Source organism: Ruditapes philippinarum, unplaced genomic scaffold, assembly GCF_026571515.1.
Source record: "Ruditapes philippinarum isolate M1 unplaced genomic scaffold, ASM2657151v2 ctg10476_1_1_1_1, whole genome shotgun sequence".
Classification (NCBI taxonomy): domain Eukaryota; kingdom Metazoa; phylum Mollusca; class Bivalvia; order Venerida; family Veneridae; genus Ruditapes; species Ruditapes philippinarum.
The window spans coordinates 1-20,076 of NW_026865093.1; the positions used below are offsets into that span (position 1 = coordinate 1).

A 20,076-nucleotide genomic window follows, 5' to 3' on the forward strand; every position below is an offset into this window, starting at 1 on the left:
AAAAAGAAAGGTAAACTCTTCCTATCATTAAATGCTATACGAGTAAAGTACCTTTTCATTTTGTTAATGTTAGAAATCAAAGATGCTTATCTTTCACCTATTTGCCACTTCAAACAACTTTTCTATGCCCACACTGAAGTAATGGGTAATTTGGGAACACATCCCGGTATATGTAACAGTTATATTATATTGATAAAGCAAAATTTTTACACTGATATTTTCATTTGCACTTCAAGGCATATAAGTTTAATGAGAAAAATAGTAAAAATAGTATAATCTTATACTAAAAATAACTGACATTAATTTATTTTTCTCATTTCAATATCACCCTGGCAAATAAACATGGCATATTTTTGAAAAGAAAATGAGAAAAATCATTTGAAGTCACTTATTAATATATATATTTATATATGAACATTGAAGTTCATTATTATTATAATTATTATTTCTATTGTTGTTGTTATCATTATTATTATTCATTTTTCACTATAAATATTATATTTTTGCACTTGTTTTTTTAAAGTTGATAATTAATGTAAATAAATGTAATTATTACATTGTAGGTAATGGTTACGTATTTTTTATAGGTTGTTTGTTAAAAATGGATTAGTTGGCAATAATACGTTACCTTTAGCTTATTAATTATCATATTAATATCAGTTGTAGATAACTTTTAAATATTTTTATTTTTGTTGTTTTACTACATTTGTTTTCATTTTAACAACATGATGTATGATGGAAAATGTTAAATAAAGAAACTTATTGTCATAAAAAAACAAGAACAAATGTTTGCGTTATTGAATGACCCTCCATTTTTTCATTGATTATATCATTTTCATATAAACGGGGGTAAAACCATATATCACGAACACATTTTCATCTACACAAATAACAATTATCAGCAAAGATCATACTAACGCATGAGAAATATGCAGAAAAAATATCATATTTATTCATTTCGTAAAATAGTATTACACCATTTGCGATTTCGGAGAATGAACTGCAAAGATGACAGTAATATTAAAATATGATAAACAAGATCAACAAGGAAAGGCGGCGTCCAATAAACGCAACCCCCATACGACCCAGTAACAAGAACCATTTTAAAGTATAAACAATATACTTCTATGCATATTTATCAAATAACTCCAAACAACAGTTTGCAAAATTATCCTTAGAAAATAAACCCCTATAAAAAGATAGTCGAAAAGTATCCGCAGAACGGCCAGGTACTAGGTTTAAAAGATAGGGGAATTATTCCTCTATCTTTCTAGTCTCACTATGTAACTCTCTCTGCATGTAAATTTGTTGCTGAAAAAGTGGCTTAAGGTCGACCCCCGGAAAAAGGACATCTGGAATTTCCTTTTTTATTCTGGAACGCATTTTATATATATTTTCATGCACTATGTTTAAAATGAGCATCAATTAAAATAGCCAATAATTCTTATTTTCAGATTAACATGTTTTAGCTTAAATTCCATAGATAATGTAATGTCTAAATTGGTTTATTAATAAGAGAATTGTACAAATCCTTCATCAGTCAGAGACTATGAGAGATTATGCTTGACCGTGGCTAAATGATCCAAAATATTTACGGAAACATTCATGGGAATTTAAGTCAATTAAAAAAGATCAATGAATGAATTCATCTATTGAGATTTATTATTTTAAATTTTAACAAAACTTGGTAAATTACAAAACATCATGTATGATAATAGAGTAAAACATATATCTAGATAAAGTTTAAGAGTGAGATAGCATAAATGGGAACTTTGATATACAACAGTTAATTAGTTTGCCTAGTTTTAGAGACAATCCTGGTCCTAGCAGTCTTGAACATATGGGACTTTAAACCCAACTGTAAGATTGTTGACATTTATCGTGGTTAAGTTGGGAACGTAGTATCTCATGATCCTTGGATCACAAGATCAAAATGTTACAACTCAAGAACAGATCACCTCCCTTGGAAAATATTTCCATTTATTTAATTTGCATATCATTGATTGATTGAACTTTTCTTAAAAGGTATATAGTATTTGTATTTAATTGGTAGGATCATATCATGGTTCATAACTGTTCACTGTTTGGAAAAAATGTGTAAGTGTCCGGATAACTAAGTCGGTCGAGCCACGGTATGGTATTCCGAGACTCCCAGCTTTGAATCACGGTCAGGCAAAACATTTTTCTCACTGTTGCATTTGGCGCCCAACGTGTTGCCTTGGCTGCATATAGCTCAGAGTTTAATTTACATAGCTCTGTAACCCTGAGAAATCTAATGACAACTAACTTTCAGTATAGCTGGAAAGTAATTGGCATGGCTCAGAACTGTTCACTATTAAGAGAAATTGATGGGCTAGCAGCTTGATGGCTCAGTCGGTAGAGCTATGGCATTGTATTCTGAGGTTCCCGGTTTTTGAGTCCTGGTCACGCTGCACATTTTCTCACCCTGTTACAAAATTACCGATTTGAAGGACAACATATAATTCTAAATATAATATATTCAAACAAATTGGAGTAAAATTATTTACCGGTTCTTTTTATATGCATTAAACATTTTCAATCTTGTTGCTTATAATTATATAAAATTGATTTACTTGTATAAGATATATTGGTGGAGAGACACGATGAGAGCACTTTTTGTTCCTGAAGATATTAAATATTTACAGATGAAGATACAGGATTTTACACCATAGGGATTTGTTAAATTTTAACAAGGGGTAATTACATATTTCAGTGTGTACATGTATTTGGTATTTAACTAGATTTTAGAAAAGAAAATCACTGCAAAGAAATGCCTTTGATATGATATTATATTTATGTGTCATGGTTCAGAACTGTTAACTATTTAGGGGAGAAGATGTTTAAGCCTCTGGATAGCTTAGTTGGCTTCTTACCCTGTGGCATCGAGTTCCGATTAGGCTGCACAATAAATTGTTTGTTTTGTTGCTTTTTTTGTACACCTACTTGACAGTAAAAAAAATCAAAATAATTAAAAGAAATTAAGAGTGGCATGGGTGGGACGTACATCTGACAGTTTGATAAAATGCCAAACCAAATTATGGCGATTGTACGCTAAATATGGGGCAATGAAATTTTTTATTGTTGCATATAAAATTGTTAACACTCCCTTATATTTTATTTCTTTTGTTGTTGTCGCGGTTGAAGACCCAATTCACAAAATAACAACAAAAAGAAAAAAGAACGGGACAAAATAAAAGATACATTATTATTCTACAACTTTGCACTTTAGTTCTGCTTGACCGGGAGACACCACCAAACACCAAAAGTCAAGAAGGCATTCAAAAATTTCCTATTATTTGAAAGTTCAGATTTCAATCTGAGATAGAAATCCTTCTGGTAGATTTCAACGAACCCTTTTTATATTCTCTATTTTTTATATCTTTGTCCTTTGAAAAGCAGAATTGTCCCAAATGTACAATATTTAAATATGGTACTTATCTTCAAGCAATTATTACCATATTACTTTAAGCAATAACTCTACATATTAGTGAATGGGGAGGGAGGGTGTGTCTTTTTTCCTCCTTTTCTAAAATCACTGTACATTAAATTGGACCAAAATTTATCTTTTGTTACATGTTTGCTCAAAATGGGATAAAAAAGTGGATTGCAAAAATATATGTTTTTATTATACAATCTATAGATAGCTTTAAAATGCCATTCCCTGATTGGCAAACAAGCATTGTTTTGTAAAAAAATAACAGGCCAGGAGTTTATTCACTGTTTTTTTTTTCTTCTAAAAACAGATTTTCAGAGTATATTCACCGGTTTGTCTTCTAAAGAATAGATCTTCTGGAAATTCCTAAAAGACGCGAGACTTTGACGTGACGTCACGCCAAGTTTGTTGTTATTTTATTGAAAAAAACGTTGAGTTTGGTGTACATAAGAGTCAAATTAGTCTATATATACCTCGGCTATCGCCTCGGTCAATATTAAATATTTCAGTACATATCACATCATATTCAACAGCTAAAAAGTCCATATTTGTATAATATTATATGTTTCTTATTCTGTCTCTCTTTCATGTTATTGCTACTTGAAACAACCATAAACAAATAATATAACAAAATCGCAGAAATTAGACGCCATAGTTATTCGTATATAATTAAAGATAGCATCTTGACTCTTGATACACCTAAACATTGATATGTCATGCACTAAAGTTGTGGAGTTCTGTAAGTAATTTGAATTTTCAATTTTGTCTTAATGATTTGTTGAGTTGAGTAAACGTTTTGCAACATTTTGTTATCAAAGTTCATGTAATTTTATGACGCGTACATACTTAACCAGATGGAAGAAACTACATAGATCATATTTCAATGGGATTTGTCGGCCATTTTGTGAAACGACCGAAAAATACAAGACGCATTAAATTTATGGCGAATGTTGATTACAAGCAATAATTGAATTTTGAAAATAAGAATATTGGACAAGTTATTTGCCTTACTTTTAAAAAAAAAGTTTATGGTTATAAATTACAATTTTGTATTTTTAGCACTCTTTTTGGCAAAGTTTTCGATAATATGCCCTACGAAAAATGCAAAGTATGGCGATTTTGCACAATTTCAAGCATAAATTCTGAAGAATATTAATATTGTCATAATATTAAATTACATGCTACGAAATAATTGTTATATGCTGAAGATTTAAACTAATTTTCAAAGCTAGTGAGTGTAACTAACTGAAAAGGGAATGCATACTTTGAACGTTATATCTATGTCACAAATTAATTCACTACACTATAAACTTACACTGGAGCTGGTTGTTTTCATTTTTCTAACACGTAGAGGGGAGCTGATTAAAACTCTGAGCAGATAAACGTTTGATGTGATCGGATACCTTAAATGTCTAATCAGATAGGAGCTTGCTGTTATCGAATGTCGTACAGGTCAGACAGATGAGGGGTAGCTGTTATTTGATATGTTACACGCCTTGTTATTAGGCGAAAGCTTGTATGATCCGTTATTTGCACAGACCTTGCTTTTATTGGTCATTTCAAACTATTAATACTTCTGTCCTAACAACAAATGAGCTTTCCAGACACTGTTTTAAAATATTGTAATTTGTCTTTTGATTCTTAGTATGCTAACTTTAATCTCTGTTATTACTGCATTGAATTCAGCATCTGTTTTAACAATCTCTATGAATTCATTTGGCAATTTGACAATTTTAATTGTCCAAGTGCTTTCTTATATGTACAAGTACAAATGTTGCTGCAATGCAGCAATTGAGAAGCTCCGCGCAAAAAATGCGCTCATTACAGATACCTTACCAAATTATTCCTACGCACAGGACTTGTAAACGTTATGTGACATGACTCCACTGTGTTCCGTTTGTGTCATTACTGTAGTCAATAACATAAGGTGATACAAATATCAAAGTCTATTTTTTTATTATTATAACTGTAACAAATATACAATTAGTAACAAAAGGGACTAATAGTATAATATAGTAATATTACATGCATTTTTTTATGTAAAATATAAAAAGGTGGTTTCTTTCAAAACTGATAGAATACTGTTACCTGAATTATAGGTATGAGGAAATTCACTATCATCATGTTCGTGCGAGTCAAAGATATAAAAGCTACTTGACATTGGTGATATATAAAAAGCTATTTTTAATTGATTTATTGGGAAATCAATATACTTTTTTTGCTATATTGCTTTAAAACAATTCATAAACAAAACAATACACCTCATTTTCAAACTGCAGATCAAAGTTTCTGTTGTTATCAATGATGCAATCTATCTATTTTAAGTCTATGCTTAATGAGGGTCCATCTGCCTGTACGGGTACAAAATGAAACTTTCGCTGTCGAGGACGGACCCCGGACAATTTACCAAGCACAAAATGTTGATAATTTACCTCCGTGCAGTACCAATGATGCCAATGTTATTATTAAACATTTACTTTCATTAATATAAATGAGGAATAATTATCAAAAGCAAAATAATTGAAGTCTTATGCCTAAAATCTTCTTAATATTGACCAATTCAATCACTAATAGCATACACGATATGCTGTGAGTAAATGTAATTCAAAATGTAACAAATTATAATTTTCTAGCTATCGAATTCATGTACAGCAGAATTGTTTTCCGGTTCTCATTTATAAATATGACATGCTGCGAATCACCGAAGGGGGAACCAATATAATAATCGGAAGGAATTATTGAATACGAATATATTTTCAGCTGTAAATCGAATGGATTTATTGATAAAATCCCGGCCCATGGACAAAAAAAAAGTAAACACAAATAGCTCCGCGCCTGTTGGCGCGAGCAATAACCAGAGTACATTCTTGAATAGAAAAAGTCACAAACAGAGGTATTTGATATGGGATGATTGCCATTTGCTTTGAAAGTTATTTTGATCGTTTTATGGATTTTAAATACAAAACATTCAGCAATAGACCGTGATGGGAAAGCACAAAATCGTTGCAATTAGTGTTCATCAATACTTGCAGTTAATTAATCAATTTACAGAAACTTTTTTCTGTCAAAAATCAGTAAACTTTACATAAAGGGAGGCCACTCAAGAACTGTATTTTATAACAGGATTATGTCTACACTAATTGCGTCCCTGTAACAGGGTAAATAAATCATAAAAATCATCCAGTTACGACATGCTTGACAAAATGAAATCAGAAAAGAAGTTTTTTTTAAAAAGATATTGATTGATATTGATTAAACTATATAAATCATTACAGACACAAAAAGCATGAATGCATTTCCAATCACTACTGAATGATCAAACTGTACATTTCCTAGAAATAGAATATCGGTACCCAAATATTACAAATATGATTTTATTTTGTGAATTTGTAGTACAACATTATTATCAGGGAGAAACAAAGAATACTCTTTTAGTAAACATGTTATATCTTAAAATATAATTATGAATAAGAGAATGAAACTCAAAATACTTAGGATGAAAAACGAAGCAACAATAACAATAACATTATCAACAAAGAAATAAATTGAATAGCTTTACAAACATATTTTGCGCACTTAGTTACTCATCGTTAGATAGTAAACATATGATTGCATCATACATGTCATATACTGACGTGCATTGTGAGGAAGAGCGCTTGACTTTATATGGCAAAAATTATTACATGAAACCAAACAATGAAATATATAAAATATGTACATCATTAATAAAGATATGGTGATCGAACGGTGAAAGCAAGCAAGCCATTTCTTAGTCCGACAATATCATAAAACCGATAATACAATTCAGAAGTAGGTTTTATCTGCTTTCAATGGGTTCAAATGTAGGTTATGTTGTAGATAAGTGTTTTACTTGTTTGATCAAATTCAATTCACCAATGCGTATTGCAATAACAAAGTAACGCTACTTTCATCTGAAAACATACAACTAGATATAAAAATACTAACACTTACATAAACAAATTTTAAAATGAAATACATATTATAATTTTTCGATTGTATGAATAACTCATATCAAGCTTGCATCATGCTTTAAATGTTTGTTTTTTTAAATACGAAAGAAAAACAATTAAAAATACAAAAAGAACATATGCAACTACTATACAAGTATATTGTCAAAAACACAAGAAAATAAATGACAAAAAAAAACCATAAAAAAATGAAATGGATAAGACGTTTATCATTCAAAATTCTTTGGTATTTTTCTGTAATAATATATTCATAAAGATTAAAAAGGATGCTTAAATGTAACTTACTATTATTTAAAGATTGAGATAATGTTTTGATGCAGTACATTTTTAAGAAGTCATATATGTTAACAACTTGATAGCACTCGTAATTTCTATATAGTTAGGAAAGTAAATGGTATATGAACGATAAAAGTTTACTTTAACCCATAATTATGAGCTATTTACAATAATGATGTCTAAATCAGTAGCAGGATTAAAGCGTTGTGTTGATTTTTTATAAGAACTTAATGATTATACAAAAACGTCTTTCATGTTATGTAATACATACTAAAAACCATTTTACATATACTCAAACGTTCACTGTGCACTTACTTAAGGAATATTTTACAAACAGAAATATCTTTAATCTTACTCGCTCATAAGCAGTTATAAACCTGTATAAAGAATAAATATTTACAAATGCTTTGAACATAGAGACACAAGTTATCTTATCAATGCTAATACAGTTGATACATTCAAGTAATAGAATTTGATATTTTAATAACATTATTAACTTTTTTTTGTAACAATACAGTGTTTATTTTCACTAATTTGAGAATAATTTTGAATATCAAATTAAATTCATAATCTAAGTATGTATACACGCCATTATTGAGTATGGCAATATACATGATGTGTGCGCCTTAATAAAATCTTGAATCTTGACTAATTTTGACTACTAGTCTCACGTATTTTCCCAATTCAATCAACAAATTAAATAACAAATAAACCGCTTTTAGGTATATAAAAACTTTCTCTTTTAAGCAAATATTCGTATGTCTTTTGTTTTGTTGTTGTTGTTTTTTTTTGTCTTGTTTATTTGGTCTATGATTTGTTTTTGTTTGTTTGTTAGTATGAATAAATGTACATTTTACAAATATATCTCAGATTATTTTGATCTTAAATAATTGATTGTAAAAGAACTTACTGGAAAATAAGTATATAAAAACTAATTTTACACTATGCTCATAAAAAATATATAATTCTAATTATTTTTGCTCTTCCCCGATGAAAAAGTAAGTTAAATACTTATCTCTGTTAAAGCATAAATAAGATGTGAACGATGTTATAAAACATTTACATATAATAAAGAACTAAATATTGAAAATAGATATAATAAAAATTGTGGTTATTTTGAAACTATTTACAAAAATTTATCTTTAAAGTAGTTTTATACAAATCACATCTCTTATATTCATTTCTGTTATAAATATGCAAAATACAAATCTAAAACAAGGCATTTACTACCAGTGCATTTTAATATATTGAATATTCAAACGTTCTCGTTAAATGATGACATCAGCAACATAATTTATTTTGTTTGACTTATTTTATTACAGGACAGTATAGCATCATTCTTTTTAAGCGTTTCATAATAATATTATGTGCACACAATAGTATGTTTTACACAACAATGCATAAATATCAGCTCGAGCAGCTATTATTGTCTTCGGACATTTGCATACAAATGATGTATACATCATTAAATAATTTTTATATGTCATCAATTAACAAAAGATTTTTAAGAAAACTTTTATTTTGTCGCATGCACTGCATCATAGGTACAACACTAAATCTTTTTATTTTCGTTTTGTTGCTAAAAATCAGATGTAAAATCTCTATAAAACATTATACTTCTTCCACTTCTGTATCTGTTGCGGTCGACCTAAAAAAGGAAACATAAAACAAAATGTCACGGTTATTTATAAACACAAGTCTTTTGTCTCGTATTGTTATATAATTTGTTCAAAACTAAATAAATCTCACTAAAAAAGTTGTAGTTTGAAGATATCTAATGACAAGCCAAATTATAAAACATTATTACAAACAGTATATAAAAATGAGTAGAAAAATTAATAATACCAAAATAAATCCAATTTACAATTCTGAATTTTCATACTCGGAAGGTAATTCTGTGGACATTTGGCCTTCTGTAAAAATACAATTGTAAACATGAAACCTGCAAAAAGTATTTTAGCTGGTAGTGCCGCTTTTTTATCTTTCCCACTGACATTTAGACAACATGTTTCTTAATGGAACATAATAAATAGTTGAAGCTTCAAGAAAAATAAAAATAATAATAATAATGGTAGAATTAAATAAAATCACAAAATCTATTATCATTATGAAATGATTGAAGGAATGCATGACATTCTATGTTATATTATTCTTGTTTTGTTCTATTTTTGCAATCAAATATTCATCTTATGTTGTCATAAACTACAAATTTTTTATTATTATATACCGCCGCAAGTATCGATTTTTGCAGATGTATGCAAAGATGTATACATCTTGTACCAAAGATGTATTTTCATTATCCTTTTTGCAACAAATATTTTATAATGTAAGTTAATTGTTAACCTTTATTCAGAGCACTTATACTCATAATTATAGTATGTCACTTCGTAATTGTAAAACTTTATTCAGGGCAATTTCCGTTTAGCTTACACGTACTATTGTCATGTAGAAATTTTCGGTATAAGGGTTTTGAACAAATTGACATGAAGAAATACATTGCAAAAAAAAACAAACAAAAAACAGTCAGGCAGAGCTGTGGCTGTCATGGCAATAAAAGCGAAATACATTTTGATATATGTATCGGGGGTACTATTTGTATTTTATAGCAGTTCAAAGAAATGTTTCTTGTTTAACCATTTAGCAAGGTTGTACAAATAACTATGACTCTTTAAGCTCGAGAGTTCTTCATGCGTTTTCCCCTCTAAATATAAAAAAAGATATGGACTTAATACAAATATTTTTCATAAATGTTATCCTTTGATCTCCATAGACGTCAACAATTTTCTTGTGAACACTGTTCAGTGATAAAGAGTCATAATGACCGTATATCTACAATATTAGATACAAACATTTGTCTTTTTGTTTTAAAGAACTTAGAAGTTTATTGCGTCTATTTAAATACAATGACTACATAACAGACATGTAGAACGGAATATTCGTGCAGTAAATTGTAATTCTGTTTTTTTTACTTACTACCTGGCTACGTGTCTTATAATGATAAAAACGTACAGTTACTACAGTGTTGCCTTTAATCAATGTTCATTATGTACGTTTCCGGCCTACATCGAACTCAGAATACGAGGTACATCGATACTAGACGGATGAAAATCATCATGTGTATTTCACAAACAAATTAACGGATTATAACGCTTCGTTTAAGAAGTCGGAAAAAAATTACTTTTTGAAAGGAAAATGCCAAGTCATGTTCCCCTGAACAAAAATACAATTTGGTTAGCATAAGAACAAATAATTAACATACCTAAATTTGTATACATTTCTATTTCGGTAGTAGTGCCCTGTCCTGCCAATGACTCATACCCGGCCTGCATTTCAGTATCTGCAAAATCAAAATTTAAAAACACTTACAAACACTTTCTTAATTTATATGTGTAGCCAATTGTTTTGAAACGGACAATTCTTTTGACAACTTGTGATTATTTTAGTTCATTCTGTACGTTTCCCGCCAAACGTCGAACTTAGAATACGAAGTATAGCTAAACCAAACAGATGAAAGTCACCCAATGTATAATTGTTACAAACAAATAAGCGCAATGAGAATGCTTAGTTTTAGAAGTCTTGAATAAATCACTTTTTGCAAGAAAAATGCAAAATCTTGTTCCTCTGAACAAAAATAACATTTGGTAAGCATACGAATAAAAAAATTACATACCTAAATTTGTATACATTTCTATTTCCGAAGTAGTGCCCTGACCTGCCAATGACTCATTCCCGGCCTGCATTTCAGTATCTGCAAAAGCAAAATTTAGAATCACTAACAAACACTTTCTCAATTTATCAGTGAGGCAAATTGTTTTAAAAACGGACAATTCTTTAGACAACTTGTGATTATTTTAGTTCATTCTGTACGTTTCAGTCAAAAAAGTCAATAACAACAGAAACAAATACAAAGAAAAAAAGACGTATCATTGGAAACAGACAAATGATCAAAAACCGGGCCAAGTACAGGAACCATGACCTTTAAGTTACCACATAGGTATGGTTACTATAAAAAAGAAATTAACTAACAAATACCTTCCGTCATTCTCACTGTGGCCAGAAATTAAAAGAAAAACATCCATTAATAAATGAAACAGATATGACCAGACACAATAACAAATGTACTATTTTGACATTCACGTACAATTCTTCATCATTTTAGCTGCACAAGGCGTTTGCATGTGACAAGTTTTCCTAATGTGCCACAAAAGTTTGCCTATTTATTTCAAAATCCATTCCAATCTTGTATGACAAAATTGATAACCGGATATGACCATCAATGTACTTTTATGAAACTATAAATCTTAAAAATCGTTATGTGACCTTGATAGTTAATATGACCATCTATTCACAATAGTTACGTTTGATGTACACTTGTCACTTCGACGTCTAAACTGGAGGCTTAACTCATAATCGCGTCACATCATCATTATGTCTAACATATTTAGAACGTTTTTCAAAATTCCAATCAATCAGAGATGACTAGACGCGACCATTAATACACAATAATACAGGTTTGATCTTGTTTTTGAGCTGGAGACCGATTTTTACATACGACAGGTCGTCAACAAATACAACACAGATATGCCAAGTTATTTTAGATTCCATCTAAAAACGACATACGTCAGTGTATTTGATGGAAACACAGGTATCGAGAGTTTTGAATATAAGTGAACTTGGGCAGAACTCATATTTGCGTGCGACAAAGCGTCATTATGTTCAACACTTTTATACATGATGATACATTTGTATATTCAAATTAATCCAGGACTGATATAATTTTTGACCTGCACTAACATCAGGGCATGTTTATGAAAAATGTCCTTCAAAAGTGTGACCTCGACCTTTAAGGTACATACCTAGAATTTGAGCGCAACAAATTGTCTCAATGTGCTTCATACTTATACAAAATTATTATAATTTGTTCAAATCCTTCTTTAAATGACGGACGGACGCTATAATGTAAATACCTCCCTATGTCATATCCATCTCTTTACTTATCTCTCTTTAGAATGGGTGATAAGGACGTGGGCGATGCATTAACTAATAGGTCTAAACGTTGTTGTTGGCGTGTTTCGGTGTTGTAACTGGGAATATGTGTTATTTGACATTTTACTTTATCCCATATATATATTCACAAAATCCTCAAATAAATCTTGGATAACTCTTACATTTACGAAGGATTTCACGAAATCTCTTTATATTAAGATATTTTACACGATTTTTGTCACCGTTTCTTTGGAGCATATATTTTTATTGTAGCTGTATTGTAATCAGTTTTCGTTTATTCGTTTTTTAATTTTTTATTATTTATTTTTTATTTGAAATATTTGATCATCGTGCAAAGGTAAAATAATGTCAAGTATCGTAATGTTTTCATTCTGCTATCTGTGTATAATGTATTATTAGCATTAAACAAATTTGACCTTTTGATGAAATATGTGCTAAGTCAGTTCAAGCAATGGACATAGAATTTATAATTACAACTCATTGCAAACATGAGTGACTTTTGCATTGAAAAGATAATTTTGATTAAATATGTTCTAAGTCAGTCCAGGCGATGGACATAGAATAATAACAACTCATTGCAAATATAAGAATAAACCGAAAATACCTAGCGTTGTGTACAGTTTGCTCTCTTTAGACCTGTTTTGCATGTCCAAATACTCGTACCCGGCCTGCATGTTGGTATCTAAAAAAGTCTAATATGCATAAAATTCTAAAATGCATACATAAATGGTCAAAGAGTTTATGATATTAAGATAAGTTTAAGGCCCCAAATTTAAATTAAGAAATCAATAATCGGTCATGCTAGATAATGCATTAGCGCATTATTATTATTTCTAAATCTATTTGCTTAATAATAAATATCATAAATCAGAAAAGTATGTGATTTGATAGTCCTTGATCATTCATTGAACATTTTATTCATCAGATCTAGTTCACATCTATATTTTCTTACTGTGAAATGATTTAAATGATAAATGTTCTATAATAACGTAAAGCTATCAACACCTCATACAAGATGTCCTTTATACCAACATTTTGTGGTATGTTGAATTGTAGGAAAAGATATATTTTTCAGTTACATTTTTGTCAATATAAAGTTGGCAGTCTTTTTATATTTTTTCATTGACAGCATGCACTATTTGATTGGTTTGATGTACCGGTTTGATACTTTGTATTTTAACTGCTTCTTCAGGCTGTGTCAGTCAATTTATTATTATTTAGTTTTGCATTTGTACTGTGTTAATAATTATAAAGATAATAATTTAATATAAAATATAAGAGGTGATCATTATGGGGATATGATTATAAATTATGCAGCAAAAGAATATGTCATTCTTCATTATTAAATTATATTAAACTAATTATTACATATTTGAGGAAAGTTGCATTACATGCTTTTATATCCTAAAAACGCAAGAATAAAAATGCAGGGAAATGCCATTTGTTGAGAGGTTTAAGCTTAACTATTCAGTAGAATAAATTTTCCAAATAAACATTAACATTCTAGACTTCTTACGTGCTTATATGAAACATAACAGAAATATACACACGTTAGATCCATTGAATAGTTGCGATTTAGATGACTCCATCTAGACAATCGACGTAAAATGTGACGTCAGAAAAATTTGTTATAAAACCATAATAGATAATTGTATGTTCTTGCGATAAAGAATATTTTCAAAGTTGTAAATTATTTTCAATTCCTGATAAATTAACTTTAACTCTTCGTGAATTAATTTGAACTCCTCCTGAATTAATTCTTAATCATTATGAATTAATTTTAAGTCATCATGAATAGGTGTTCACTAATCGTGAATGAATGAATTTTAACTCCTTACGAATTAATCTTAACACCCTATGAATTAATTTTAACTCCTCCTGAATTTATTTGAGCTTCTCACGAATTCAATTTATCTCGTCAATAATTATAATAATTAATTAATAATAACTCCTCATGAATTAATTGTTACTCCATGAAAATTGATTTCAACTCCTTATAAACTATCCGTTTTACTGACTATTCAGAAAATGATTTCGAAAGACAGGTAAGAAAACGCTTATGTTAGATATTTTATTATATATATCTTGATTGCGGATAATGTAACGTTATTTATCAATTACACATTTAATGATGTATTTATAACCAGATCTAACAAAGACACTTGAAAAGAGGTGCGTTTTATTACTGTACGTATACATCAAACATAATCATTTACATCAACATGAAGTATAGAATAATGAATCCAATGTAACATAGTTGTAAGTGGTGAAGATAAAGGAATAAAATATCTTAATTGCGTTATATGAGTACAAAGAAAAATAAGTAAACGTGTTGCACCTCGAAGTATTATCATGACTTCTTATCAAAAGTGAAACCGAACAATGATTTCATAATGCATGTTTTGTCAATGTCAACTTGTTGTTGGTAACGAAGCAAAATCTCGACACGATGTAATGACAAATAGACGGTAGTATCATTTAATTTGACAAATAGTGCTATGTACCTTCAATTAAATGTCATTACGTCATCGCTGAAATCTACTTAGGTATTTAATATGCATCGGTGGAAACGGACCTACTGATATTGCCAAATTAAACAACAAAATTTAAGGCCAATGTCATTACTTTCCGAAAACAGTTGAACATCTCCGAGGGCCGTTATCGGCATAACACTGCGGATTGTAGATGCTAAATTTACACCATGCAAGAGGATAAAGTAAACTGCAATAGAAAATACTACAAGTGAATATGTAACATGAGCAGATGCATGCTTGTTCTGGAAAGCTTACCCTTTCCTGTCGGATGTAAGCTTTTGAAAGTAAAATGAGGTAAAACACTATTATAAAGCATTTTCTTTTGTTATGTAGCTATACGGTTTATAATTAATCTATTGTTGGACGAGAGTTTCCTAACCAGCACTTTATATGCCGTCTTTTGTTTTAAGTATCTCGCATGCTATTTACAAACTTTACTTTTAAATACGAACAGTTTATGTGCGATTGTTTTCACTTCAAATCTGCTAATGCAGTATGTTGTGTGTTCGCTTGTAAGTAACAAGAAAAAAGAGGAATAACAAATGTATGGGCTTGCACGATAAATCAACGGAAAGGATAATGTAATATCCTGAGTAATATATATCCTTAGTAATGATACTTACGGTTTTATTTCTTCAATTTTAGGTTCATGAATTTTCCTCTTGTTTGATGGTTCAATCTGCTGTTTGTTACGTATAATAAGAACCACAATAACTGCTATAAGTATCGCACACAATAAACAGCTAATTAAAAGTCCCACGACATGGGCGACGTTTGACTCAGTCGATGGTTTGATTGCTTCTGATACTGGTCTTTCACATGGATCTAGACGAATGCGAAAACAATGAATCAATCGATTAAATAGAATGCATCATAATTGTTCAGTTGGATTTACACGTTGACAAAACAGAAATCCGCCTGCTGAAGGTTTGTTGAAAAACGACTTTTCAGTGCAAACATTAAAATGTTTTTACAAAATTTAAAACTGTCCTAATCACATTAAGAGTGAAGTTGTGAAACTAAACTATTCAAATTTGCTCAAACAATCTTTTTTAAAATATTATATTAGTGGTATGCTGATTTAAAAAGTTATTTTCTTTAAAAAAGATGATCAAATTTTAGAATAAACACGATTTCTGAAAAGTAAACAATGTACAAACACGTTTGAAAGGATTTGTAATGGCCTAGTGATTCAAAATTGTATACTTAACTTTCCTAGGGGATAAAACAAATTTTCAAAATATTGCTATTAAAAAGTTTTTAATACTTAGTAACTAAGATTCGAATCACTTGAAAGAAAACGAATGAACGTTTTATGGACACTTCCTATTTTCTAACAACATAAATCGAAAGTTATCCCTTACAATTCATTTATCACAATTATTACACCAATGTTTGCAGCGTACAAATAATACCTTTTATAATAGTAAGCGTTATATTTCTTGATACAATTCCACCAATTCCATTATGGGCCTTGCAACTATATGTCTGGGAATGATTGATCGAAACGTCTGTCAAATGAAGTTCAATTCTTTTTGCTCCGAATATCTCTTTAAAAAACACAAATCTAACTTTTATTTAGATTATTAATTCATTTTGAGTGCTTTAAGAATGCTTTATAACGTACAAACAAAGAGGGACTCTTTGATCGAATTCTTAATGTCTATCACTTCAAATCAATAACCCCTAATTTTACAGGTTACTGTGCAGAAGGGTTCTACCTAGGTACCTGCTCGTAAAAGAGAGGCCCTAGTGGTCTTCTTAGCTAAATTACTAGGGTGAGTTTAACGCAACAAATAAAAAACCCATACAGAATACCAGCGTAGAAACACGGTCGACATTTTAGACATTTTGGCGGAAATATAAAATAGTAAAAAGCATAAATAGTAAAAAAGTAAAAATAAAAAAAGTATAAATAGCTTTCAATGAAAAGATATTGCATAGAAAACTTTCCTTGCTTAAGAATTAAATTCTTAAATGATACTTGTTTGTTCGCATTAATATTTTCAAAAACATTTAATTGTGTGTTATATACCATCAATTACGCCCGTATGATTGTGCCACGAAATTGTTGATAGGGGATTGCTGTCTACGTCACAGGTCAAATCAACATCTTCACCGAGGTAAACAGTTTTATGTTCATTTTCTGATATCGTTACTATTGGAAAATCTGAAATAATGGAAGAAAATTTAAATAAATAACGAAAAAGGTGTTTCTCCGAATTGACAAAGAATATTTCAAAATAGCATCTTTTGATTTTCTATTCAGATGAGGAATTATAAAATAAATAATCTTTATTAAAGGTTTTGAGGATTTTTTTATAAAAGCTTTAAAGTTCATTTAAGAAAACAAATTCAAACACAAATGACAAAATAAACAATTTAACAAATAACACACATGTAATGTTTAATGTACGTATGAAACTCAATTCAAGGTCAGGAAAACCGCTATTTTTCACTGCACATTTTATTTCCCTCATATTATCATCTTTTGTGAAATTGAACCTCCAGATCTGGAAATAATAGAAACATTGAACTATATTCAAGTATATATTTTCATGTTATTTCACAATAAAATACAAGCAAATCTAACGCGTTGATAATTATTCGAAATGGTTAATATAAACGTTTGTTTTCAGTTGAACGCGTCTGGGAATATGGAGATCAACATGCACTAGTACGCAGTTAAGTTATGAAAATGCCAAAGTGAATATTAAATGTATACTATATACAAATGTTTTGTTATAATTATTCGCAATAGCAAATATATTGCTATCATGTTTTATGTAAGAAATGTGTTTTTTTAAATTTCTTGTACAGTTATATACATGTATATAGCCAGATTTATATTAGAAATTAGAAAAGAAACATGTAATTTCGAATTAATTCTTTGACACAAAAATGATTTCCTATTTGCATAAAGGAATCTCCTCATCAATTATTTTAAGACAATCAATTACAGAACCAAAGAAAATTATACAATAACAAAACATTAAGCCAGATCATGATGATTTATTATCAGTGACAGAGAGAGAGTCAGAGACAAAGAGAGACAGATAGAGAGAGAGGTTAAGTATTTCACGTACCTCTGTAAATATCCACCCGTATGTTTCACTCTCCGGGTCATTCCTTTTATCAACCAACATTCGCTTGACATGTTTAAGTCCACTTAAGTCAATAGAACTTCTAGGATTAGATTCTGTGACTATAAACTTCAATGTCATCATAGTGTCGCCATTTTCTTCATTGTGTTTGAAAATTTCTTCGACAGTAACATTCTTTGGTGGAACTATTGTTTTTGCAAATAAAAGTGATCGGTAAAGATATCAGAAACAGTCATTAGTCATGCTGTTACATAATGAAACCTAATCAATCTATGACGCGGAACTCACTTACCATAAGCTTCTGAAATAAATATAGTGTAAACAAGCACCTACATGTACAGCTTTCATGACAATCAACCAATCAATCAATCAATACCATAAAAGAATAAAAAATCAAAGCATAATTGAAACTTACATAAGACATTTAACTTAGTATTTTCCGTTCCGCATTTAGTCTCACCAATATTGCTGCAACACACTACCTTATTCTGATTATGAAACCGTGTAAAAACTTTTGTTGTCGACGTGGTAATAGTATACAGACCACCCGGCACTGATTCCTTTTTCATTGTTGCATAAGTCTGTTTTTCACTGCCTATACTTAGGTCAGAGCGCAACGGTGGCCTGCAATTCATTGCAATACAATTAACTTCACTTTGTTTTCCTTCTATTACCTCGTTGACAATAACGTCGATCTTGTCTGGTGGAACTAAAATGTAAAAAAATGTTAAAACTAATATAAATATTGAACAGTATCATGTTTTGTGTTTTACATCAATGTCAATGGCATCGGTCTTTCTTGGTTGAAGCTTAACAAACTTTTAAAATGGTGCTTTTTTCATATATTTTGGATAAAAACAATATTGATAACTTTTTTGTTTCATTCTTTGAAAGATAGATAAAGTCCGTTCATATTTCCGTCATATATCATCCGTATTGCCAAGTACCAATTATTAAAACAGATGTGTTGTGATTTTTCTTTCAAATCAACAATGCACATACCTGAAACATACATATTGACAGATGTTGATAATTGTGTTTGCAGTGCTGGATTATTTACCGTACACGTAAAAGTGGTGCCAATGTCAGTTTTACTTGGTATAAAGCTATATCTGATATAGTAATGGGTAACAAGATTTTCATCTGTTTGTGTTTTAGTGACATTTGAAAGCATCTTGCCGTTCTTCCATAGATTAAGGTTTATGGGCTCTGATCCACCCTTAACGAAACATTCTACTGTTACTGATTTATTCAGAAAAGCCAATATACATCCACCAGGCTTACAATATTCTGCGGTTTCAACGCCGAAAAATTTCGGGTCCGATGGTGGTCTGTATTCTGAAATTTCAATGGAATATTACAAAATAAACTTAAAATAATGAAACATGAGTAATACGATCTGATTATCAACTTGTTTACTGATACCAACTCCCCAATATTCAGGTATCCGTTATTATACGTGTTATATGCACATTCTACAAAACTTTCGAAGGCTTTCCTTAAATAAAAATGATAAGACAAAGTGAGAAAACAGCTATAATTATAATATTTTTTTCAATAGTAGGGAATTTAAAAACAGGTTATAATACATCGAAACAGAAGGCTTCAAAAACCTGCCCCCACGCCCCCCTCCCCCCGAAAAAAAAAAGCAAAAACAATAATAACAAAATTTAAAAGGAAATCTGATGGAATACAATATTTTTTCTGCACAT

The 20,076-nt window shown here is 29.9% G+C and overlaps 1 protein-coding gene across 3 annotated transcripts in view; it reads right to left on the reverse strand.

Annotated features, from left to right (window-relative positions):
• Positions 1 to 6,686: 6,686 nt before the first annotated feature.
• The window catches only part of LOC132727769 (cell adhesion molecule 3-like), a 59,252-nt gene continuing 45,862 nt past the window's right edge, over positions 6,687 to 20,076 (reverse strand). The window contains exons 2-14 of one of the 3 annotated variants that reach the window (XM_060713345.1): positions 19,367 to 19,702; positions 18,780 to 19,073; positions 18,347 to 18,549; positions 17,659 to 17,773; positions 17,296 to 17,430; positions 16,676 to 16,810; positions 15,884 to 16,085; positions 15,516 to 15,535; positions 13,331 to 13,408; positions 11,390 to 11,467; positions 10,979 to 11,056; positions 9,565 to 9,632; positions 6,687 to 9,367 (exon numbers count right to left, since the gene is read on the reverse strand). In XM_060713345.1, the coding sequence (XP_060569328.1) occupies positions 9,580 to 9,632; positions 10,979 to 11,056; positions 11,390 to 11,467; positions 13,331 to 13,408; positions 15,516 to 15,535; positions 15,884 to 16,085; positions 16,676 to 16,810; positions 17,296 to 17,430; positions 17,659 to 17,773; positions 18,347 to 18,549; positions 18,780 to 19,073; positions 19,367 to 19,702 (1,727 nt within the window). In that variant the 3' untranslated portion in view covers positions 6,687 to 9,367; positions 9,565 to 9,579. Of the gene's footprint in view, positions 9,368 to 9,564; positions 9,633 to 10,978; positions 11,057 to 11,389; positions 11,468 to 13,330; positions 13,409 to 15,515; positions 15,536 to 15,883; positions 16,086 to 16,675; positions 16,811 to 17,295; positions 17,431 to 17,658; positions 17,774 to 18,346; positions 18,550 to 18,779; positions 19,074 to 19,366; positions 19,703 to 20,076 lie in introns of those variants that run through there. The other 2 variants (XM_060713346.1, XR_009625392.1) reach the window with 2 other exon arrangements.